The sequence below is a fragment of the Xenopus tropicalis genome, chromosome 3 (genome assembly GCF_000004195.4).
Source record: "Xenopus tropicalis strain Nigerian chromosome 3, UCB_Xtro_10.0, whole genome shotgun sequence".
Taxonomy (NCBI): Eukaryota; Metazoa; Chordata; class Amphibia; order Anura; family Pipidae; genus Xenopus; species Xenopus tropicalis.
This window is the reverse complement of record NC_030679.2, coordinates 132,067,112-132,090,230: the sequence shown is the minus strand read 5'-3', so window position 1 is coordinate 132,090,230 and position 23,119 is coordinate 132,067,112. Positions and strand designations below refer to the sequence as shown.

Below are 23,119 nucleotides of genomic sequence, written 5' to 3'. Positions count from 1 at the left end.
CAATAAGGGGTAATTATATCTTAGTTTGGATCAAGTACAGGTACTGTTTTATTATTACAGAGAAAAGGGAATCATTTAACCATTAAATAAACCCAATAGGGCTGTTCTGCCCCAATAAGGGGTAATTATATCTTAGTTGGGATCAAGTACAGGTACTGTTTTATTATTACAGAGAAAAGGGAATCATTTAACCATTAAATAAACCCAATAGGGCTGTTCTGCCCCCAATAAGGGGTAATTATATCTTAGTTTGGATCAAGTACAGGTACTGTTTTATTATTACAGAGAAAAGGGAATCATTTAACCATTAAATAAACCCAATAGGGCTGTTCTGCCCCCAATAAGGGGTAATTATATCTTAGTTGGGATCAAGTACAGGTACTGTTTTATTATTACAGAGAAAAGGGAATCATTTAACCATTAAATAAACCCAATAGGGCTGTTCTGCCCCCAAAAGGGGTAATTATATCTTAGTTGGGATCAAGTACAGGTACTGTTTTATTTTTACAGAGAAAAAGGAAATCAGTTTTCAAAATCTGAATTACTTGATTAAAATGGAGTCTATGGGAGACAGGCATTCCATAATTCTGAGCTTTCTGGATATCGGGTTTCCAGATAAGGGATCCCATGCCTGTACACCTGTTTTTATGCAACCAAAACTTGCCAGCAATTCAAAAATAAGCATCTGTTTTGAGATCACTGGGAGCAACATACAAGAGGCTTGTCAGAATTAATGTGCACAAATGGTAAATATACATTGCCTATATTCCTAATTTCATTAAATAAAAACTTACACAAAACTTTTAACCTGCATACAGCGCAGGGCTAACTGAGTCAATATTGCATTTACAATAAATAGTGGAACAAGAAGTGCTGCTCTGTATTAGGGGAAATGGATACTTGGATCAGCTTCTCAGTATAGCAGATTAAAAGAAAAAGATACATATATTTCTTAAAGAAATGTGTAAAAAACCTGGCATAAATAAGGAATCCAAGAAGAATTTAGTTTGTTGGATATGGTAAGAAAAGTCTGAGAGGCATATGGGGTTATGTAATAAAAGGCACTAAGTTTGCCCAGAAGCAGTAACCCATAGCAACCAATCTGCAGGTAGCATTTACTGGTCACCTGTTTAAAAGCAAACATCTTATTGGTTGCAAGGGGTTACTGCTCCTGGGCAAATTTAGTTCCTTTTATTACAAATCGGGGGAAAGTCTGTGTTAAATGTCCTTGAATCCACATTCTTCTACAATCATCTCTTCATGGTGCCGCAGGATAAACTCTTCATTCTCATAGTACAACATTGACATGGACCTCATCTTCACGGGGACACAGGAAGGGCATTCTCTTCTCTCCGTGTCGCTCAGAGGGAGCAAACTCTGCAATTAAACACAAAGAATCCATATTAATGCATTGCATGATCAGAGGGAATGTACAGGAGCAAGTATAGAGTATATCAAAATAAAACCACCTTCAACATATAATTTATGTATTTTTAAGGTGGAAAAATACATTACACCACCTTAGTCAGATATATATTAAGTTCTGAACATTCATGATCACAGATTCAAAAAGTACCAATTATTTGCTCCACAAAAAATGTAATTATTTTAGATGCTAAAATACATTAAGAAAGTAGAAATCTACACCGTACCTTAATGTAGGAATAGTTTGTTGCATCGTCCGTCTCATTCAGTGGAACTGCACAGGCTGATTCACATCTGTATGCATTATATGCCTTGGGATACACAATCCAGCTGCCCCATCCGATCTTCTGAAAGTCCACAAACATGTCCACCTTCCTGCACTTGGGTTTGATTTCTTCAACAGGTTTGGGGGGAGTGGTACCAACATCGATTCTTGTTTTCTCTTTCTTGTTCCTCCTAAGTCTCCTGAATCCATTCACCTTGTTGGCATTATCAGCCATACCATACTTTGATGGAAAAAGCTTCTTGCCAATGCTGGGGGGATCAGGTTTAGCATGATCCTTTTCCTTAGCAAACACAACCAGTATGATTCTCTCTGCAGCAAAGTCAGATACATGATATTTATCTGGTTTCACTATATCAACTTTTTCTGCTCCTATCTCTGTGGCACTCTTCTCCAAATCTCTCAGATAGAGTTCCTTTGATGGTATGTATTCATCTTTTATTAATCTCTTTCCCTTAGTGAGATAGTTGTGCAGCACCATGGTGAGGTTGAAGACCTTGCAGTCAGCATCTAATGCAGAAGAAATCTTGGTCTTGAATGATCCCATGAATAATTTCTCCTTTGTGTCCTTGGTATGGTAGATCTCTACTGTCACACTGTGGGACTTCCCAAAGGAAGGGAGGCAAATACGTAGCTCAGCCAACTTCAGCTCATTGCTTGTGGAGATGGAGGACATGTCAAAGAACAAGGTCCAGCGATTTCCCACTGTAGTGTAACCTGCAGGGCAAGGAAATAAACAAGAAAGTTAATATTTATCAGTCTACTGAACACAACCTAAAATGTTATACTGTAGCTCTGAACTCAATATTATACAATGTTGTAATACTTCAATTGGAGTGATACCAAAGCTGTCTTATTACAAAATCTCTATTGGACCCTTAATATAGCATCAAAGTGATGATGTCCAATACACATCATATCAAGAGACAAGAGGGAGCAGCCTTCTAACCAAATCTTTCATTATGAGAATATGTAATAAAAAGTAAAGAATGAAAAATATACTAAATGATATAAAATATAGGCTTATACATTTGATTCTTAATATTGTATTAGAGCACAAATAAAATAGTTGTAACATTTAGTAATAATGTATGTTCCACTTGGGCTTTAAAACATAACTTACTGGTTGTTCATTGCCTTTATATTTTTGGTTTGTAAAGCAATAAAAATAGAATTATTGGGCAGACAAGATAGTTATTTTTCCTGATAGAAAAAAATTCTCTGTTTGTTATGTAATTTCCACTAAAGCATACAGTTGGCTGTATTTAGCATTATGAATTGAATCAAATAGGTGCAGTAAATATAGGAACATCATGCCAGGTAGTAAAAGATAAAAATGGTGCCAGAATAAGGTACTTACTTTTAGCAATGAAGCTTTGGACGGTATCAGATTCCTGAAGAGTTGGATGTTCCAGGTTGGAGAGATCTTTATCTCTTCTGCTGATGATATTCTGGTACAGCTGCATCATGAAATGGGGGAACTTCCTTCCATGAAAGTCTCTGGCTCCATTATCTGTGGATGGGCCCTTTAGGATAGAAGCTGGACTGATGGCCTTTCTCCCCTGTAGGGCTGGAGGCATCGCCATCAGTGGGGAGCTAAACACAAGGCACAAGAAGAGGCTGAGGAAGGCCATCTCTGGGTAGATTCTTGGTGACTCCTGATATCTTCCAGCTGAGGAGATGCTTCTTGTTCAGAGCTCCTCATGGACTGATGCAGAGTCTGGCAGGTCCCTGACTTTATACTGGGATGGGCAGAGACCAATCAGGATTCTTCACACCTATGTTACTTTGATCTGTATCATCCAAGCAAAAATGTAATGGGCTCTTTCTGTTATGGTAATGGCCCAAGTAGAAACCAGTTGCTGCTGTAGATTTGCACTGTGGTACATTGAAGCTATAAACTAAATATGTAAGGATTTCAAATGGAATAATTATTTTTGTATTTTAATTATGGTCAGAACATTATAAGAAAGAAATTTGCACATTTTATCTAAAATATTTTAACCACTGAAAAAAAGAACCGTAATCTTCATTCACCTTTATATAATACACCTGATTAAATGGACACAAGAACAGACTATATATTATATTTAATCACATGTATATCTGCAATTTATTAAATAACAAATATTTATTTTCTTACTATATAAAAAAGATCACATTTTGAAATAATTATTCTTATATGGCTCCCTGCTTCTTTCTTCCATTATTGTTAGTTCTCTGTATTGACATAAACTTTCAATAGTTATTCAGAAATTAATATCATGGTCTGGGTGGTATTTTATGAATATGAGTCTCCTCTTTGCACATCAGCTTTCCATTGGTTATTTGCTATTTTTTATGGAAAGGGGGGGGAAGATAGAGGACATTTAGTAGTTTGGTTTCTTGTAACAGTATGAACAAGATACTAGACTGTTAGTCAATTATATTTTCACATTCACATTAGGATAGGAAGCCATGACCAAGTTGAGAAACACAAATGAAAACCTATGAGTGCTGAGAGGGGCCTGACCACTAAATATCTTTTATATTATATATATATATATATATATATATTATACAGGGAGGAGCACATCCTATAAAAGTCCAAATGCCCTTGGTGCAGGTCAAAAAACAAAAATATAATAGAAAGAGTGCCGCACACATAGGGACTTGATACAAAAGAAAAAGTGGTTTTATTGAAAAAATTCCAACGTTTCGAGCACAGATTGTGCTCGAAACGTTGGAATTTTTTCAATAAAACCACTTTTTCTTTTGTATCAAGTCCCTATGTGTGCGGTACTCTTTCTATTATATATATATATATATATATATATTTAAGACATGACCTTAAAATAAAATCCATAAATGCAAACAGAATTGTCTCCCCTAATATTCTCTCTCTCTCTATATATGTATAACCCTTTCTTGGCACAGTCCTGCAGAGTAGGATCACACTCTCTTTTATGGTGGTTACCTGTGTTTGGAATCCAGCAGCCCTGAACCTCTTTGCTTATTTGAAAGATACTGGGGAAATGGGATTGATAGCGCAGTGCCTTCACCCATGGGCATTGAGGAGCATCCTCAGGGGAATCCCACTATGTAAATAAAACACACACAGTTTGTAATCACAAAGATAATGTTATAGTGAAAATAAAGAATAATATGATAATACTTTCTGTCTAACTAGCACAGTCCGTTTACTATGAGAGTCCCACAACCAACACCAGATGGGTTTAATGAGTGCACAGTTAAGTTCAATGCAATATGTCCCTTCCCAAGAGCTCTTGTACCTGAGGTAGCGCTACCTGCCCCAAAGTACCTCTCTACTACCACATAGTAACTACCAATCAAATTCTTTGATCATCTGCCACCATGGTCGGACTGGCCTCTACAGGGCCCACAAAAACTGCCACCCCAGGGGCCCCCACACCCCCATTGGGGCCCCTGCTGTGGCCTCACACCCCCAGGGCAACCGCTGCATGTCCAATAACCTCCCCCCGGCATGTGTACCTTTATACTTATCTTCAGTGTACTTGGGTAGCACCACAGGGTTTGGGTCTTGGGGCCCACCAAGTGTTTTCCCAGTGCCCTGCCGGCCCAATCTGACCCTGTCTGCCACACAGAGATGAAATTGTGGAGCAAGTGGTCCTTAACTATGCAGTGCTGTTGCACTAGCCAACTGTGCCACTGGGGGCTTTTTGTGCTGATACTGATCAGCTTTCTCAATATACTTTTTGTATTCCTGCTGTCTGCTCCCTTTCCTCCGCCCACCTCATTATTCCCATGTGCTGTTCATCATTCAGTTAAGACCCTTTATAAGCCTGCCCCTGACCATTGCTCTTTGCTTGGTTATTAAGCTTCTTGCCATCCTGTGTTTAAGTATCTCTTGTTTCTGGAACCCCATCTGGTTCCTATTTCCTGAGTCCCTGCCTGGTTCTGTGACCCCTGCCCTGTCTATGTGCTCCAGTGCCCTTCCATTCCCTGTTCTTGTGGATCTCTCAGTTTTGACCTTTGCCCTGTTCGATGACTCCTCTTGCTAGCTGCCTGTCCCAACTACCCTCCCGATAATTGGACTCATCTTTTCTACTGCCTGTCTTGACTACTGGCCAAATTACTGGACTCCACCTCAGGCTGCCACTGGCCTGTATATTCATTTCCTTCTATGCACCGTAAGCTGTTGTGTTACTACATTCTTATTAAATGCCACATTCGTTGTATCATGCTTCTGGTCTCGGTTCTACCATCTATGGCTGCACCCCAGGTTATCCAGCATATATCATCTGCAAGCCTTTTCTTAGTGTCTCTTGGTGACACTCCTGACAATTTGGGAGAAAACCTTTTGTCTAGAATTTCCAAGGCACAAGCCATTGTGATTCAGTTTTGCTAAATTCCACAGAACCCAAATATTTAAAAAGTCCTGAAATGTACCTTAATCATAAATTCTGAAATGTTGTATCTGTTTTAAATTTGTAATAAGTTTAGGTGTTGCACTCCTGCCAACACAGCAATATGCCCTGGTAAGTACAATACATAAATCAGGTGAGCACTCATGTAATGAAAAAAAAATAAGGAAATTTATTGTGTCTTTCTTAAGATGTACAAACAGAACCCATGTTTCCCATAGATATAAATGTATAATGTCCTATATTGGCACCAAAGAGGACAAAAAAGCAGCAGTGGCTGCACTGAACCTTCCCTCAATATGGTGAGAAATCTGCTCCACTTTCAAAGTGGCTGAGATTTATTTCATAATTACAGCACAGTAGGTGGCACTTACCTATATAACTGTCAGAAGATGACTTTGTACCGCAACCTCCTGAATAATAAAGGGGGTTTAAAATTGGGGGGAGACCATTATAAAGATCTGAAAGCTACAGCATTTGCTTTAGAACTACAAGAGAGAAAAAAGAACTTTCACTAAACATTTTTTTATTTTAAATGTATCACAATTTTCAGAATTAATATGTGCAAATAGTAAATCAACATTGCCTATATTTCTAAGTTCATTAAATTAAAAAAATTACAATTACATTTTAAACTGAATACAGAGCAGGGCTAACGGAGTCAATATCGTGTGAACAATAAATAGTGGAATAAGAAGTGCGACTCTGTATAAAGTGGATCCATAGATCAGCTTCTCAGTAGAACAGATCAAAAATCAAAATAAAAAAGATAAATATATGTCTAAAAGAGAAACAACATGGCATAAATAAGGAATCTAATAAGAATTTAGTTGGTGGGATGTGGAAAGAAAAGTCCGAGAGACAAAGTCTGTTAAATGTCCTTGAATCCACATTCTTCTACAATCATCTCTTCATGGTGCCGCAGGATAAACTCTTCATTCTCATAGTACAACATTGACATGGACCTCATCTTCACGGGGACACAGGAAGGGCATTCTCTTCTCTCCGTGTCGCTCAGAGGGAGCAAACTCTGCAATTAAACACAAAGAATCCATATTAATGCATTGCATGATCAGAGGGAATGTACAGGAGCAAGTATAGAGTATATCAAAATAAAACCATCTTCAACATATGATTTATATATTTTTTAAATGAAAAAATACAATACACCCTTCTTAGCTAGATATATATAATAAATTCTGAGCCTTTTCTGGGTCTCAATCATTCATCATCACAGATTCAAAAAGTAGCAATAATTTGATTTGCTAAAATACATAGAAAGTAGAAATCTACACCGTACCTTAATGTAGGAATAGTTTGTTGCATCGTCCGTCTCATTCAGTGGAACTGCACAGGCTGATTCACATCTGTATGCATTATATGCCTTGGGATACACAATCCAGCTGCCCCATCCGATCTTCTGAAAGTCCACAAACATGTCCACCTTCCTGCACTTGGGTTTGATTTCTTCAACAGGTTTGGGGGGAGTGGTACCCACATCCATTCTTGTTTTCTCTTTCTTGTTCCTCCTAAGTCTCCTGAATCCATTCACCTTGTTGGCATTATCAGCCATACCATACTTTAAAGGGAACAGCTGCTTGCCAAGGCTGGGAGGATCAGGTTTAGCTTGAGATCTTTCTTTAGCAAACACAACCAGTATGATTCTCTCTGCAGCAAAGTCGGATACATGATGTTTATCTTGTTTCAATGTATCTACATTTTCTGCTCCTTTCTCTGCAGCACTCTTCTCTAGATCTCTCAGAAGGAGACCCTTTGCCTGTATGTATTCATCCTTAATTAATCTCTTTCCCCTGATCAGATAGTTGTGCAGCACCATGGTGAGGTTGAAGACCTTGCAGTCAGCATCTAGTGCAGAAGAAATCTTGGTCTTGAATGATCCCATGAATAATTTCTCCTTGTCGTCCTTGGTATGGTAGATCTCTACTGTCACACTGTGGGACTTCCCAAAGGAAGGGAGGCAAATACGTAGCTCAGCCAACTTCAGCTCATTGTTTGTGGAGATGGAGGACATGTCAAAGAACAAGGTCCAGTGATTTCCCACTGTAGTGTAACCTGCAGGTCAGGGAAATAAAAAAGAAAATTAATATTTATCAGTCTACTCAACCCAACCTAAAATGTTATACTGTAGCTTTGAACTCAATATTAATATATTGCTGATATAATGCAATACTTCAGTTGGAGTAAAACCAAAGTTGCCTTGTTACAGAAAGTCTATTGGACCCTGAATACAGAATCAAAGTGATGATGTCCAATACACATCATATCAGGAGACAATTTAAATATCTAATTTCATGAGGGAGCAGCCTCCTAACCAAATCTTTCATTATAGGAATATGAAAAAAAAGAAAAAATACCCTAAATAATATGGAACATTATTAGACAACAAAGAAAACATTTGTCATATTTAGTAATAAAAACCTTAATATATAACTATAACTGGTTGTTCATTGCCTTCATATTATATGTTTGTAAAGCAATAAAAAGGCTTAAAACAAAAACTGAATTAATAAGCAGACAAGATAGTTATTTTTTCTGTTCAATATTTCTTTGTTTGTAATATAATTGCCACTAAGGCATGAAGTAAAATTGGGCAGTTGGCTGTATTTGGCATTATGAATTGAATCAAATAGGTGCAGTAAATATAGGAACATCATGCCAGGTAGTAAAAGATTAAAATGGTGCCAGGATAAGGTACTTACTTTTAGCAATGAAGCTTTGGACGGTATCAGATTCCTGAAGAGTTGGATGTTCCAGGTTGGAGAGATCTTTATCTCTTCTGCTGATGATATTCTGGTACAGCTGCATCATGAAATGGGGGAACTTCCTTCCATGAAAGTCTCTGGCTCCATTATCTGTGGATGGGCCCTTTAGGATAGAAGCTGGACTGATGGCCTTTCTCCCCTGTAGGGCTGGAGGCATCGCCATCAGTGGGGAGCTAAACACAAGGCACAAGAAGAGGCTGAGGAAGGCCATCTCTGGGTAGATTCTTGGTGACTCCTGATATCTTCCAGCTGAGGAGATGCTTCTTGTTCAGAGCTCCTCATGGACTGATGCAGAGTCTGGCAGGTCCCTGACTTTATACTGGGATGGACAGAGACCAATCAGGATTCTTCACACCTCTGTTACTTTGATCTGTATCATCCAAGCAAAAATGTAATGGGCTCTTTCTGTTATGCTAATGGCCCAAGTAGAAACCAGTTGCTGCTGTAGATTTGCACTGTGGTACATTGAAGCTATAAACTAAATATATAAGGATTTCAAATGAAATAATAATTTTTGTTTTTTTAATTATGGTCAGAACTTTATAAAAAAGAAACTTTATAAAAAATATTTCAACCACCGGAAAAAAATAACTTGTAGCAGTAATCTTCTGGTCATTACACCTGATTAAGTTGTAAAACAGATTATATATCATATTAAAACCTATGTATATCTGCAATTTATTAAATGAAATATATTTATTTTATACTATGAAAAAATCATATTTGGAAATCATTATTTGAACGTGGCTCCCTGCTTCTTTCTAACACTATTGGTATTGAAATAAATTGCAATAGTTCTCCTATAATTACTTTGGATAGAATGCATGATACAAATGCAGGTATAGCCAACTCATCATAATGACCGTTGGGACTCCATGTTTGTGCTCCATATTTACTGGGTGGGTAAAAAAAATATGTATGCATAGATTGTATTCATTCATTTAACAAAAATGATAGGGGTGTACCATTATTTTGTGCCATTTAATGTGATTTATATGGCAATGTAGCCTATAGACCACCTCAGTGTAATGGAAGCCATGGCCAAGTTGAGAAATACATGTTAAAATCTATGAGGGCTGAGAAGGGCCTCAACACTACATATCTTTTTTATTATATATATTTAATGACTAATTTGGTTCATTGTATCTTTATAACTGTTACTTTAGAAAAGTTGTACATTCTAATCAATGCTTTGTAATGGTACTTGTGCTGCATTCTTTATAGAAGACTTAAATATTATGAATTATTATATTATATATTATATATATATATATTATATTATATATAATTTGCCTACAATTTGAGTATATAAGACATTACATCAAACAACCCTCATCGCTTCATGGAATCCTTCATTGTCAACCCTAATATTTATTCTCTCTATATATGTGTATATATGTGCTCTCCATCTGCCTTTGTATTAGTCTTAGATATGGTAGATATGGTAAATACATCCTCTGTTGTTCAAAAAAACCAAAACCAGACAATGTATGCATATTTTTGGAATATACACAAATACCAGTGTTTGATATGGAATTCTTTGATCACCTGTCGCACAGTTTCCTTTCATCCCTGAGATGAGATTATGGAGCCCCTGGTCCTTTTTGATTCGCTAATGGCTAATGATGCTTCTTTGAAGTTGGAATGGACCAGATACCAATACCAGTTTGAAATTGATTATCTGTGAATGTGTAGGATATTGAGAAACTAAAGGGAGACATATGAATGGCATAGAGCAACGTGCAGCTTTTCACTACTTTTGTATAAAAATCTACTGGAAGTTCATAATTAGTAGTAAATTAAAGCTATATTTAGGTACAATTGTACATAGTTTTTCTGTTTATTGCATCATGGTCAGTTATCCATGCCAGGATATTATACTTAGCACTAAGCAATTATTTACAGAAATAGTTCATGGTTTAATTTTGAAAACATTTCCTATATTCAACAAGTTGTGTATATGGAGCTACAGGTCAGGCATCTATGTTGCTTTATTATCTATGCAGATATGTTTAAAAGGGTTTTTTAATTATTTGCCTTTCTCTTCTGCCTCTTTCCAAGTTTTAAATGGGGTTCACTGACCCGGGCAGCCAAAAACTATTGTTCTATAAGGCTACAATTTTATTATTTATTTTATTTATTAACATTTATTTATAAAGCACCAACATATTCCGCAGCGCTGTACAATAAGTGGGTTACATACATTGGACATACAGAGTAACTTATAAAGCACTCATAACCGATGCAAGAGGTTATTTAGTTATTATTGTTACTTTTTATTTCATATCTTTCTATGCAGGCACACTACTATTCATATCCCCGTCTCTTCTTTAAACCACTGCCTGGTTGCTAGGGTACATAAAACTCTAGCAACCAAGCAGAGCTGCTGAACAAAAAGCTAAATAACTGAAAAACCATAAACAATGAAGACCAACTGTAAATTGTCAAATTGTCTCAGAATATCAATGTCTACATCATATTAAAAGTTAATTTTATTGAAAATTGACTAAACCAAGAATTCATAGACTCGGCTGAATCTCAAATCCAAATTAGATGGGTGAAAACCAAACAGAATACAAACCCTAATTCATATTCAAATTTGAGCAACATTGACTGAACCCAATCATCTGTAAAGACAGTTTCATTCTCCTGTCCAGAGCTTCTGCTCCAGGATTCACTATAGCTGAATACTAAGGATTTAGTAGAACCAGAATTTTCCAAATTTTAGTTTAGAGTTTGCCAAATGAGAATTTCTGGATAGGTACCCTTTATACATGTTAATATTTTGAAGTCAATACATATATGATATTATCTTCCTTTATTATTAGTGTCCTAACTATATATTTCACCATATCTTACTGTCTGCAAGGAGGTCCCTACATATATACACAATGAGCTGCCATATTTCTTGGTCATTATATATGTTTAGGCAGTCACAGTCCAAGGGCTACTTGCAGAGCTTCCTATCATGGTCAGTACAACTGCGGTATAGAGGAAAGCAGGACAAATTATATAAATTTATAGAAGACTATTGGCACAGGGCAGTCATTACACACCAAGGGGACTGATGCCTGTTCTTTACTTTGTTTTATCTAATAATTATAAAGTTATAAACTTATACAGCCTAAAAGACAGAGATGTTGCTCATGCTATTGCTCAAGTCAGTATGACATTTTTAACTGGATTAATAGGTGCTGAGAATTGCAACTACTAATGTTTGGCTTATAGGATGCATTCGTCTCAATGAGCCATGAGTTTGACCTCCTTGGCCAATAAGACAATATACATTTTATGATTGCTAGGTTACTGGATCTGCTTTCAGACAATGTAAATCACCCCACATTCATTGCAGGCTTCTCCCTACCCTGAGATGGCTGGTCCTGGTGGAAACATTTCCCACATTCCACACAGATGTTTGTTTCCTACCCAATATTGCCCAACAGGTGAAACAGATATTGGATAAATACCTGCGCTGATAGACTAGAAGGCCCCTTATAAGTTTTAGTTTAATGTCAGCAGACAAAGGGGTTGTCTCCGGTGTGAGTTCTCAGATGAATAACTAAGCTTTGACCCTCTAGTGAAACTTCTCCCACAGTCAGGGCAGACATAGGGATTCTCCTCTTTGTGTGTTGTTTGGTGCCTAGCCAGGTAGGACCTGCGGTTGAAGGATTTCCCACAGTCAGAGCAGATGCAACATTTTATTCCATTATGGACTCTCTGATGGTGGCACATTCCTGGCATGTGTATAACCTGAATAATCTATAGATTTTCTCATGTTTAAAAAGACATACAACTCTTATATTTGTGTGGCTGCTCTGATGGAGTTATCCCAGAAACACGTCCTACATTCTATCCCTGAATGTGGCAGCTCACCTGTGTGACTTTTGTAGTGTGTACCCAAAGCACAACAGCGGTTGAAGCTTTTCCCATACTCTGTGGGGCACATTTACTAACCCACGAACGGGCCGAATGCGTCGGATTGCGTTTTTTTCGTAATGATCGGTATTTTGCGATTTTTTCGGAAATTTGTCGCAACTTTTTCGTTACTAATACGATTTGTGCGAAAAAACGCGAGTTTTTCGTAGCCATTCCGAAAGTTGCGGAAAATTGTCGCGACTTTTTCGTTACTAATACGATTTGTGCGAAAAAACGCGAGTTTTTCGTAGCCATTCCGAAAGTTGCGCAAAATCTGGCAATTTTTCGTAGCGTTAAAACTTGCGCAAAAAGTTGCGATTTTTTCGTAGCGTTAAAACTTGCGTGAAACGTCGCACCTTTTAAGTTTTACCGCTACGAAAAAAGCGCAACTTTTCGCGCAAGTTTTAACGCTACGTAAAAATCGCCAGATTTTGCGCAACTTTCGGAATGGCTACGAAAAACTCGCGTTTTTTCGCGCAAATCGTATTGGTAACGAAAAAGTCGCGACAATTTCCGAAAAGTCGTAAAGACGCCGAAAAAACCGCAAAAAATACGAAAAAGTCGCAAAATGTTCGTTTTCAAATCGGAATTTTTCCAATTCGGTTCAGATTCGTGTCTTAGTAAATGTGCCCCTGTGTGTTCTCTCTGGTGTGTCACTAGGTTGGAGCTACGAGTGTAACTTTGGCCACACTCCATGTAGGTATGTAGTTTCCTTCCATTGTTGTCCCTCTTGTGCCTGGCTAGAGGTGAAGCTTCCCACATTCCAAACATAAATCATTTTTTTGTGGGTTTATTTTGTTGTCAGCTTTCTGTAGAGTGTAGGGGGAGTCCCTATTATGGGCCTCTGCTTCTTATGTTTACATATTTCTTCTTGCACTTGGATCTCTTCACTGCTAGCAAGCAACGAGTTGGTGCTGGTGTGTCCCTGGCCCGTGCATTTTTTAAGAAGTAATGGCAGCCCTAGGCAAGTGGTTACGGATTAGAGTCTTCCCCCTACATGTAATACAGGTATGGGATCCATTATCCGGAAACCTGTTATCCAGAAAGCTCAGAATTACAGAAAGTTTTCCATAGACTCCATTTCAAATAATTCAGAATTTTAAAACTGATTTCCTTTTCTCTGTAATAATAAAACAGTATCTGTACTTGATCCCAACTAAGATATAATTACGCCTTATTGAGGGCAGAACAGCCCTATTGGGTTTATTTCATGGTTAAATGATTCCCTTTTCTCTGTAATAATAAAACAGTACCTGTACTTGATCCCAACTAAGATATAATTAATCCTTATTGGGGGCAGAACAGCCCTATTGGGTTTATTTAATGGTTAAATGATTCCCTTTTCTCTGTAATAATAAAACAGTACCTGTACTTGATCCCAACTAAGATATAATTACCCCTTATTGGGGGCAGAACAGCCCTATTGGGTTTATTTAATGGTTAAATGATTCCCTTTTCTCTGTAATAATAAAACAGTACCTGTACTTGATCCCAACTAAGATATAAATAATCCTTACTGGATGCAAAACAATCCTATTGGGTTTAATTAATGTTTTAGTGATATTTTTCGTAGACTTTGGGGCTGATTTACTAACCCACGAATCCGACCCGAATTGGAAAAGTTCCGACTTGAAAACGAACATTTTGCGACTTTTTCGTATGTTTTGCGATTTTTTCGGATTCTGTACGAATTTTTCGTTACCAATACGATTTTTGCGTAAAAACGCGAGTTTTTCGTATCCATTACGAAAGTTGCGTAAAAAGTTGCGCATTTTTCATAGCGTTAAAACTTACGCGAAAAATGCGCAACTTTTCGCGTAAGTTTTAACGCTACGAAAAATGCGCAACTTTTTACGCAACTTTCGTAATGGATAGGAAAACTTGCGTTTTTACGCAAAAATCGTATTGGTAACGAAAAATTCGTAAAGAATCCGAAAAAATCGCAAAACATACGAAAAAAATCGCAAAATACCGATCATTACGAAAAAAACGCAATCGGACTCCATTCGACCCGTTCGTGGGTAAGTAAATCAGCCCCTTTAGGTATGAAGGTCCAAATTACAGAAAAACCCCTTATCCGGAATACCCTTGGTCCCGAGCATTCTGGATAATGGGTCCTATACCTGTAAATGGCACTAAGTTTGCCCAGGTCCAATAACGCATAGCAACCAATAAGATGTTTGCTTTTAAACAGGTGACCAGTATATGCTATTGGTTGCTATAGGTTACTGCACCTGGGCAAACTTAGTGCCTTCTAATACATTACCCCCATTGAAAGAAAAATTGGCTTTAGTTCAGTAATAAATATGCAGAGATCTATCACTATCATTACCCTTTGTACTGACCCCTCTGCCTCTGTTGTCTATATCATATCCAGAAATAGCTTGATAGAACATCATTGCTCTTCTCTTTATTTAACATACTAAAAAAAACTGAAGGTCCTTGATGATCAGTAAAAAGAGAGACACTGCCGTCTGACAGATTGCAGCCTTGATAGGATTATCAGCAAGGAAATATGGAACAAAGTTTGCTTTTATCCCAAAATAGCCCCCAAGGAACTATTTCTGTAGCTGTGTAGCAGCAGCCAAATGTCTCTCGTGGGTGAGGTCTCTTAGATTATGGGCTGCAAGCTCTGTCTGGTGCAAACTACAGTATATATATATATATATGGGGCATTCACTATACATACAGCTTGTTTATACCGGCCAGATATGCTGTAATTCATTGTCAGATCCTTATTTTTACTCTGTTTTACCTGTTACTCTCAGTTAGACCCCATGTAAAGGCCTCCTTGTCTGAACAGACCTGGATGGAGTACACCAGAGACTGCCAGGATTCAGTTCTTGTAGGATACATGGTTGCTGGGCCCCACGCTGCCTGCGGTTGCACTAATACAAGGGCTGAATTGCTACTGAGCGCCTCTGTGCTCTCGGCATCAGAAGGAGCAAATACAGGTATAGGACCCTTTATCCAGAATGCTCGGGACCTAGGGTATTCCAGATAAGGGGTCTGTAATTTGGATCTCCATACCGGTCTACTAAAGTCTACTAAAAGATCAATAAAACATTAATTAAACCCAATAGGGCTGTTCTGCCCCCAATAAGGGGTAATTATATCTTAGTTGGGATCAAGTACAGGTACTGTTTTATTATTACAGAGAAAAGGGAATCATTTAACCATGAAATAAACCCAATAGGGCTGTTCTGCCCCAATAAGGGGTAATTATATCTTAGTTGGGATCAAGTACAGGTACTGTTTTATTATTACAGAGAAAAGGGAATCATTTAACCATTAAATAAACCCAATAGGGCTGTTCTGCCCCCAATAAGGGGTAATTATATCTTAGTTGGGATCAAGTACAGGTACTGTTTTATTATTACAGAGAAAAGGGAATCATTTAACCATTAAATAAACCCAATAGGGCTGTTCTGCCCCCAATAAGGGGTAATTATATCTTAGTTGGGATCAAGTACAGGTACTGTTTTATTATTACAGAGAAAAGGGAATCATTTAACCATTAAATAAACCCAATAGGGCTGTTCTGCCCCCAATAAGGGGTAATTATATCTTAGTTGGGATCAAGTACAGGTACTGTTTTATTACTACAGAGAAAAAGGAAATTAGTTTTAAAATTCTGAATTATTTGATTAAAATGGAGTCTATGGGAGATGGGCGTTCCGTAATTTGGAGCTTTCTGGATAATGGGTTTCTGGATAAGGGATCCCATACCTGTATAAGGTAAGATTTGCAAAATTGGCAAACTAGAATTACCCCCAAACAATGTAGGTCTCTATAAAAATTTCACTGTTTTTTGAAGAACAGACAATCTCTGAGCAAATCTTTAGGCAGAATTCTTGGTCAAAAAGTAGCTTTATTATTTATTAATCATAGGCCCATAAGGTGGTACTCTAATAAAGCTAGAACTGCATTATTTTCTGTCAGGTGATCTCTGAGAGAGAGGGTTGGCCAGATTTTTCCTTCGGGCAGGGGGCGGGTGGTGACATCAGAGGGGAGTGGAAGAGGTGGGACAGTGACATCATGGGGGGCTATGACATGGCAATTGGCCGATCGCTGCGTCAATCTCAGTGAGTCCTGCCCAGTTTTCCTAATTTGGAAAACTGGGCAGGAGGTTTTGACCCGGACTGCCCTTCCAAAAACCTGCTGTCCAGGTCCAAACTGGACAGGTGGCAACCATACTAAGGGAGCCCATAGCCCATCACAATATGGTGGCTCAGGGTAAAAGATGCAAAAGGGCAATATTTACTGATATATATTCCAGTTTGGGAAGATTCTTTAATAAGCCACCTAATATGATATAAACAATATGTCTTTAGGTATAGTTGTCCTTTAAGTGCACTTTCCCTATAAATAATGTTTCCCCAAACTCCATTACAAGATAATTTTTACATTACAGTCTGTGTAAAGATGAGACTGAGATTTGCAATGAGATATAAGTTCTGAGGCCAATTTCAGTCCTACTGTTTGGGAATAAATAATCACCACTATGATACAGAAGGAGAGATTTCAGGCCTGATGTAATACCTATATTTTCCGGTAGATGGCACCAGTATAATAAAGTGGTGGCAAAAAGAAATTCTCTCACATGTGAAATTGGGGTTAAAGGGGTGACCTTTGAATTCACTTTTAGTATAATGTAGAGAGTGATATCATAAGACAATTTGCAATTGGTCTTCATTTTTTAATATTTGTAGTTTTTAAAATAAATAGCAGCTCTCCAGTTTCAGAATTTCAGCAGCTGGTTGCTAGGGTCCAGATTGCCCTAACAACCTGCACTGATTTGAATGAGAGACTGGAATATGAATAGAACATGGCCTTAATACAAAGGTAAGTAATACAAACTAACAGTAACAATAAAACTGGAGCCACACAGAAATAGGTTTTTGGCTGCTGGGGTCAGTGACCCCCATCTAAACGCAGGAAAGAGGCAGAAGAAGGCAAATAATTCAAAAACTATAACAAAGAAAAAATGAAGACCAATTGAAAAGTTGCTTAGAATTGTCTATTTTACAATATACTAAAAATTTTAATACGTTACTCACCTACACACCCTCTTAGATTTCTGTTCCTATTACAGACTTTGAACATTACTACCCAGTTACCGTTGGGTAGGTGCTTGCAAACATTAATGATAAATATAAACCTATTTAAGGCAGAATAAGCCATAACCAGAGAAACCTGGAATGATGCTGAATCTGTGTAAAGTGCCGCAGTATATGTCAGTGCTATATAAATAAAGGGTTTCCCTCCCATTGAGTGTGACTGGAGAAATACAAACATTTCAGATTATTCTCCTCCCCTCAGTTCGGTTACATGTTATTCCCATAAATCCAGTTCTGCCCATATTCATGTGTAAAGCACATGTCACTCTCCTGATCCCAAATACCCTGGGCAACCCTAGCGATGGAGCCAAACTGTGTCTGCAATAAAGACTCCTTTCATAGGGAATGATCCTCTCATATGATCCCAGCACATGTATGGGGGGAACTTTCTAAAAGGCTCTGGTGTTTCCAAAAGAAAGGGAATCCGTCAGGAAGAAAATGCTTGTGTTCGTTATTATTAGTTGGACAATATTGATTGGTCCATTGGAATGGGAGGCCAGATGGAGCTGACGAAGGCACTTTGTGCACAAACATAATATTCTACTACTGAGTGTGCCTGACATTGCCCTGACATAGAAAGGAGAATTCTATTTATCTGTAATGGCCTGGCAGCTTTGGGGCAGGATGTTTGTATCTTCTGTAAGGTAAGTCTACTATATCCCTTATTAGAAAGAGTTTTTGGAGCAGTAGGAGGAGTTATAGGGAGGGGTTATATGGAGCAATAGGAGGAGTTATATGGAGGGTTATATAGAGCAGTGGGAGGAGTTATAGGGAGGGGTTATATGGAGCAATAGGAGGGGGTTATAGGGAGGGGTTATATGGAGCAGTAGGAGGAGTTATAGGGAGGGGTTATATGGAGCAATAGGAGGGGGTTATAGGGAGAGGTTATATGGAGCAGTAGGAAGAGTTATAGGGAGGGGTTATATGGAGCAATAGGGGGAGTTATAGGGAGGGGTTATATGGAGCAATAGGAGTTATAGGGAGGGGTTATATGGAGCAATAGGAGGAGTTATAGGGAGGGGTTATATGGAGCAATAGGGGGAGTTATCGGGAGGGGTCATATGGAGCAGTAGGAGGAGTTATAGGGAGGGTTATATGGAACAATAGGAGGAGTTATAGGGAGGGGTTATATGGAGCAATAGGGGGACGTATAAATAAAAAAAGCTTATTTGCTAATTGTTGCCTTTACATAACCAGCAGATAGTGGCCCTGCATATTTGAGAGCACAGGATTTTATTGCACTTACTCAGGCTCCTGCACTTTACTGGATTAAATACCAATATGTTGTTGCTGTTTTAAGCCTTGATACCTGTTTCTTCCCAGTCATTGAAATGATCATTAAAGCAACTGGATCTGAATCATCTCATGACTTATGTGTTTGTCCATGCAAACAGGCAAGGTATGAAGATATAAGATCTATGAAAATTTTGTAATATTATGCAGTTACAACCCCCCAAATTGCACCTCTGTCCAATGCTAATGATTCAATATTTTTGGGCAGCTTGGTCAAATAGCAAATTGGGGAACCAAGTAAGACTCCCGGCAGTGCAATATGTTACCTAGAGACGGGTCAGGAACATGTTTAACAGATATGAAGGTCAGGGATCAGGGAAGCATGGACTGGGCGGGCAAGGGGCTGGGTAGGAATTGCTACGGAACAACTTTCTGTGCTTCACTATGGGTGGGTATATAACTGGAGGGACTCACAATTGCATGCTATACATCTCTGTATGTCATTTTAGTCTTACCCTATACAATATCCTATTGTGGCCCTCATATTTGTAACACAGACGAAACAGACCCTACTTCCTGGGAATCCATGATAACATTTACCTGTATGAAGTGCTCTTCTTGCATCCCCTGTAGTCATAAGCGGAACCCTCCAAAAGTGGTTAGTAGGGGTTTTATAAAATGACAGAATGAGACTTTCCTTTTTAGTCAAATACTCTCCCTTTTTATTGGGAAATCCCTTACAATTCCCAGTAGGGGTCTTTCACTCCATTTGTCTTTTTGTATTCTAGGTGCTTGCTCACAGATAGACATTTCTGGAGTTTCATTCATTTTGCACAGATCAAATCAGGGGTCAGGCTGGCCCACCGGGATACCAGGAAAAATCTAGGTGGGCCTTGGTCCTGCTGGCCCTGGCACCCACCCTGGCTGATCCTGCTGCCTGCCTGCTCGCTACCTACCCCAAGTCCTGCTGTGCCACTGAGGGAGGCCCTTAATAAAGTGTACACCGGCTGGGGGTGGTAGCCGCAAGCAGCAGTGGGTGGGTACGCATGCAGTGTTGGGGGATTTATGGTGGTCTGCAGCCCCTAGAGGTTTGATTCCCAGTCCAACACTGGATCAAGTCCCTATTTCCTGGTCCTGTTCCTATTGATTCTTACTATCCTGGTACGGACTATAACGCACCTCTATCAGTAACTTATAGGACGTTTTGTGTAGGTGGAAACTAGGAAAAATAATCAATCAAAAAAAATCATATTTTGTTTCTCCTACATTACTATTTATTGTAACATTGCCTTACATTCTACCAATGATATTGTCCCGCACATGTATGTTTAGTTCAGTGCTTCCTTCTACTGGCAAAAAGGAGAAAGTTGTGCTCAACAACTAAATTTTAAACCATTAGGCGGGGGTGCAATGAGGCTGTGACCACAAAATTCATATAGACAACAACAAAAGGTTCTCTGCACTCACCCATTACCAATATATATAGGACATAAAGACATTCTGTGCATTAGGCTACCAAGCAATGCCCTCCCATTTAAGCAAAGCATGGATCTTTGTTTGTCCATATATTACAATATATTCAAGCTGCCCAACTACGTCACAGTCATCTCCGGTCTGGCCAGTCCTCCACTCTCTTTTATCTGATTCATTAAAAATTTTACTGCTTCATTATACATTTGTAGCCCACTTATTAAACGTTGTGGCACTACCTGCTGATATTTCACTGGTTGGCGCTTCCAGGAGTCCTGAGCCCCGCTTACTATGGGGGAAGCAGGGAATTCTTTAATAATGGCGTGCCTCCACCCAGGATCCTACTTTCTCTTGGAGACTATCTCTCCCTTACCTACACACTTGTGTACCCTAACTTCCAGCTGATGTAATGCTGGCAGGATCTTAATCCTCTACACTCCTGGAGGGGCAGAGCGGCCCATTCTTACCTACATGCTGTCTACATGACACTCCTAAAGTGTCCTCTTACAGAATGCTACTAACTAACTCACAGGGGAGCTCCTCTCTTGAGAGGCTCCCAACTTAAGATGGCCCCCAGCACATGGCTGTTTCCCTTATATGGGCCTATGCACCACCCTGTGGCCATAACCCGAACTACAGGGGTCCTCCCCATTAACTATAGATGTACCAGGCTATACCCATTGTACCTTAACCATTACCCTCCCAGGGGCCTATCCTAGGGGTATACATCCTGAGGGGCCCTTTTTAGCAAACCCCTACATTCTCCCCCTGCAAGAAAATTGTCACCTCCTGGCTGACACAAAATAAACACAATACTTATACTTTTACCATCGGGTTAACATCACTCTTCAACAGTCCCACCTGGGCTCTGTCATGGGTACAATGGTATACCTGGAAAAGAAAGGTCAGGCACATAAAACATGTCCCACCCGCCATGCGAAAAGTCCCACACAAGAGTCTCTGTCCCTTGAGAAATTCCACACAGTTCAAAAATGCGAGAACAACCGATTGCCCTTAAACTGAAAGATTTTTATTAAACAGCAATCAAATCCGGAACCCCCCTCCTCCTTGAGGGAGTCCTTTGTCCCAAGGTGGTCCCACCTTGGGCTCTCCTCCACCAACGGGTGGGCAATTAGATCAGTCCCTTTGGACTAACAGGACCCTCCTGGGTCAACTCAAAAGCTGGATCCCTCCTGGGATAACACCGGGGCACTTCTTGCTCCCCAACCAGCCGGTTGGCTGCGGCTTGGACTTCATCCTTTACCCACAGTTCCTTCTCGGATGAGCAATCCCCCTAAGGGAACACCACAACAGCAGGTGCCTGCCCCTTTAACTGAAGCTCCCTCCTGGGAGTTGAATCAGTCCCCTGAGGACACTCACACCATATAGGTGAAGCGCATTTGGACATCAACATAAGACGCATAATAGCTGGGATGGGGCTTCTCCGCTAGCACCCCGTTGGGTAGGGTCACCTCAGTGCTAAAATAGCGCGGCTCTGGGTTTTTCCGCCCGCAACTATACACTGTATGGCGCAGGACAGTGCGGCCCCACCACCACTCCTTTTCCAGGGCCCTGATAAATTTCCAAGCAGCCATCTTCCTCACGGGGTCAGCATGGTGCAGGCATTTCCCAGCTCTTTTCTCTTTAGTAGCTATCTCTGCCACCACCCAATCATCTACAAGGGCCTCCATCTTATCATACACCCACAACGGGGCGTAGGGCATATAGTACCCCCACAATTTGTAGATTTTGAAATTCATGACCCGCTGAATACGGGACACTCTGCAAAAGATGTCGGGGTCCCCCCGGCCGGGCAGGACCCAGAAGTCCTTCTCCTCCTCCCGTGAGATTTTCCTGGGAGCGAGGAAGCTATCTGGCAGTTTAAATAGCTGGGGGCTATAAGCATCCTCATCCTCAGCCTCATCAGCTTCACCCCAACCTGGGTTGGATGTGCCGGCTGCCCCGGTGGCCTCTACAGGGGCCTCACTTTTCTGTTTGAGGGCCTCTCTAAATGATGGGGGGGTTTCAAGCTCTAATACCTCCTCCTCATCACTGGCGGGAGTAGGATGTGACTCTGCCTCCTCCAAACATGTGTGCACCCCTTGGGGCTCTACGGTGACAATGCCCGGGTCTGGGATGGTACTGGGGCCGGTGGGCAAAATGGCGGGGAGCTCACTCTCTCTCTCCCCAATTGCGGGTGTGTCACTCACCCTGGGTGGCTGAGCAATACTCACGCTCCCTGGGGCTGCAGGCACTGATGTTTCCGCCTTCCATGGGCACCTGGCTGGTGACCCCCCTCCGGAGGTGATATCGCTGCCCCCTGTGTATCTACCACCGCTGCCAGAGTCCAGCTTTCCAGCGTTTAGCTTGACTATTAATGCCATAGTCGCACTAGGGCCATGGCTCCGCGCCTCGTCCTTCAGGGGCCCCATCCAACACTTATGTCCGCACTGGACGCAGCGCCCCATGGGCTGGTTAAGGGCTACATACGCTTCTGCCCCACAC

General features: G+C 39.9%; 2 protein-coding genes across 2 annotated transcripts; both read right to left on the bottom strand.

Moving 5' to 3' along the window:
• Window positions 1-1,137: 1,137 nt before the first annotated feature.
• On the bottom strand, window positions 1,138-3,433 carry LOC100491713 (nodal homolog 3-C). Its single transcript, XM_002932720.5, has 3 exons — window positions 3,069-3,433; window positions 1,653-2,425; window positions 1,138-1,377 (listed from the first exon to the last, which is right to left on the bottom strand). The coding sequence occupies exons 1-3, from the start codon at window positions 3,340-3,342 to the stop codon at window positions 1,219-1,221; spliced, it is 1,206 nt and encodes a 401-aa protein (XP_002932766.2). The 5' UTR covers window positions 3,343-3,433; the 3' UTR covers window positions 1,138-1,218.
• Window positions 3,434-6,602: 3,169 nt separating this feature from the next.
• Window positions 6,603-9,143, bottom strand: nodal3.1 (nodal homolog 3, gene 1). The gene is given in 3 exon segments (NM_203533.1): window positions 6,603-7,123; window positions 7,394-8,166; window positions 8,814-9,143. Coding segments are annotated over 3 exon segments (1,206 nt in total). The 5' UTR covers window positions 9,088-9,143; the 3' UTR covers window positions 6,603-6,964.
• Window positions 9,144-23,119: the final 13,976 nt, after the last annotated feature.

Bases quoted from the DNA above. Each gene is read 5' to 3' on its own strand.
- LOC100491713 (XM_002932720.5), bottom strand. From the start codon at position 3,342: ATGGCCTTCCTCAGCCTCTTCTTGTGCCTTGTGTTTAGCTCCCCACTG. The intron at 2,426-3,068 runs GTAAGTACCTTA...CTTGCCCTGCAG, and splicing joins CCAAAGCTTCATTGCTAAAA to GTTACACTACAGTGGGAAAT. The intron at 1,378-1,652 runs GTACGGTGTAGA...GTTTAATTGCAG, and splicing joins CAAACTATTCCTACATTAAG to AGTTTGCTCCCTCTGAGCGA.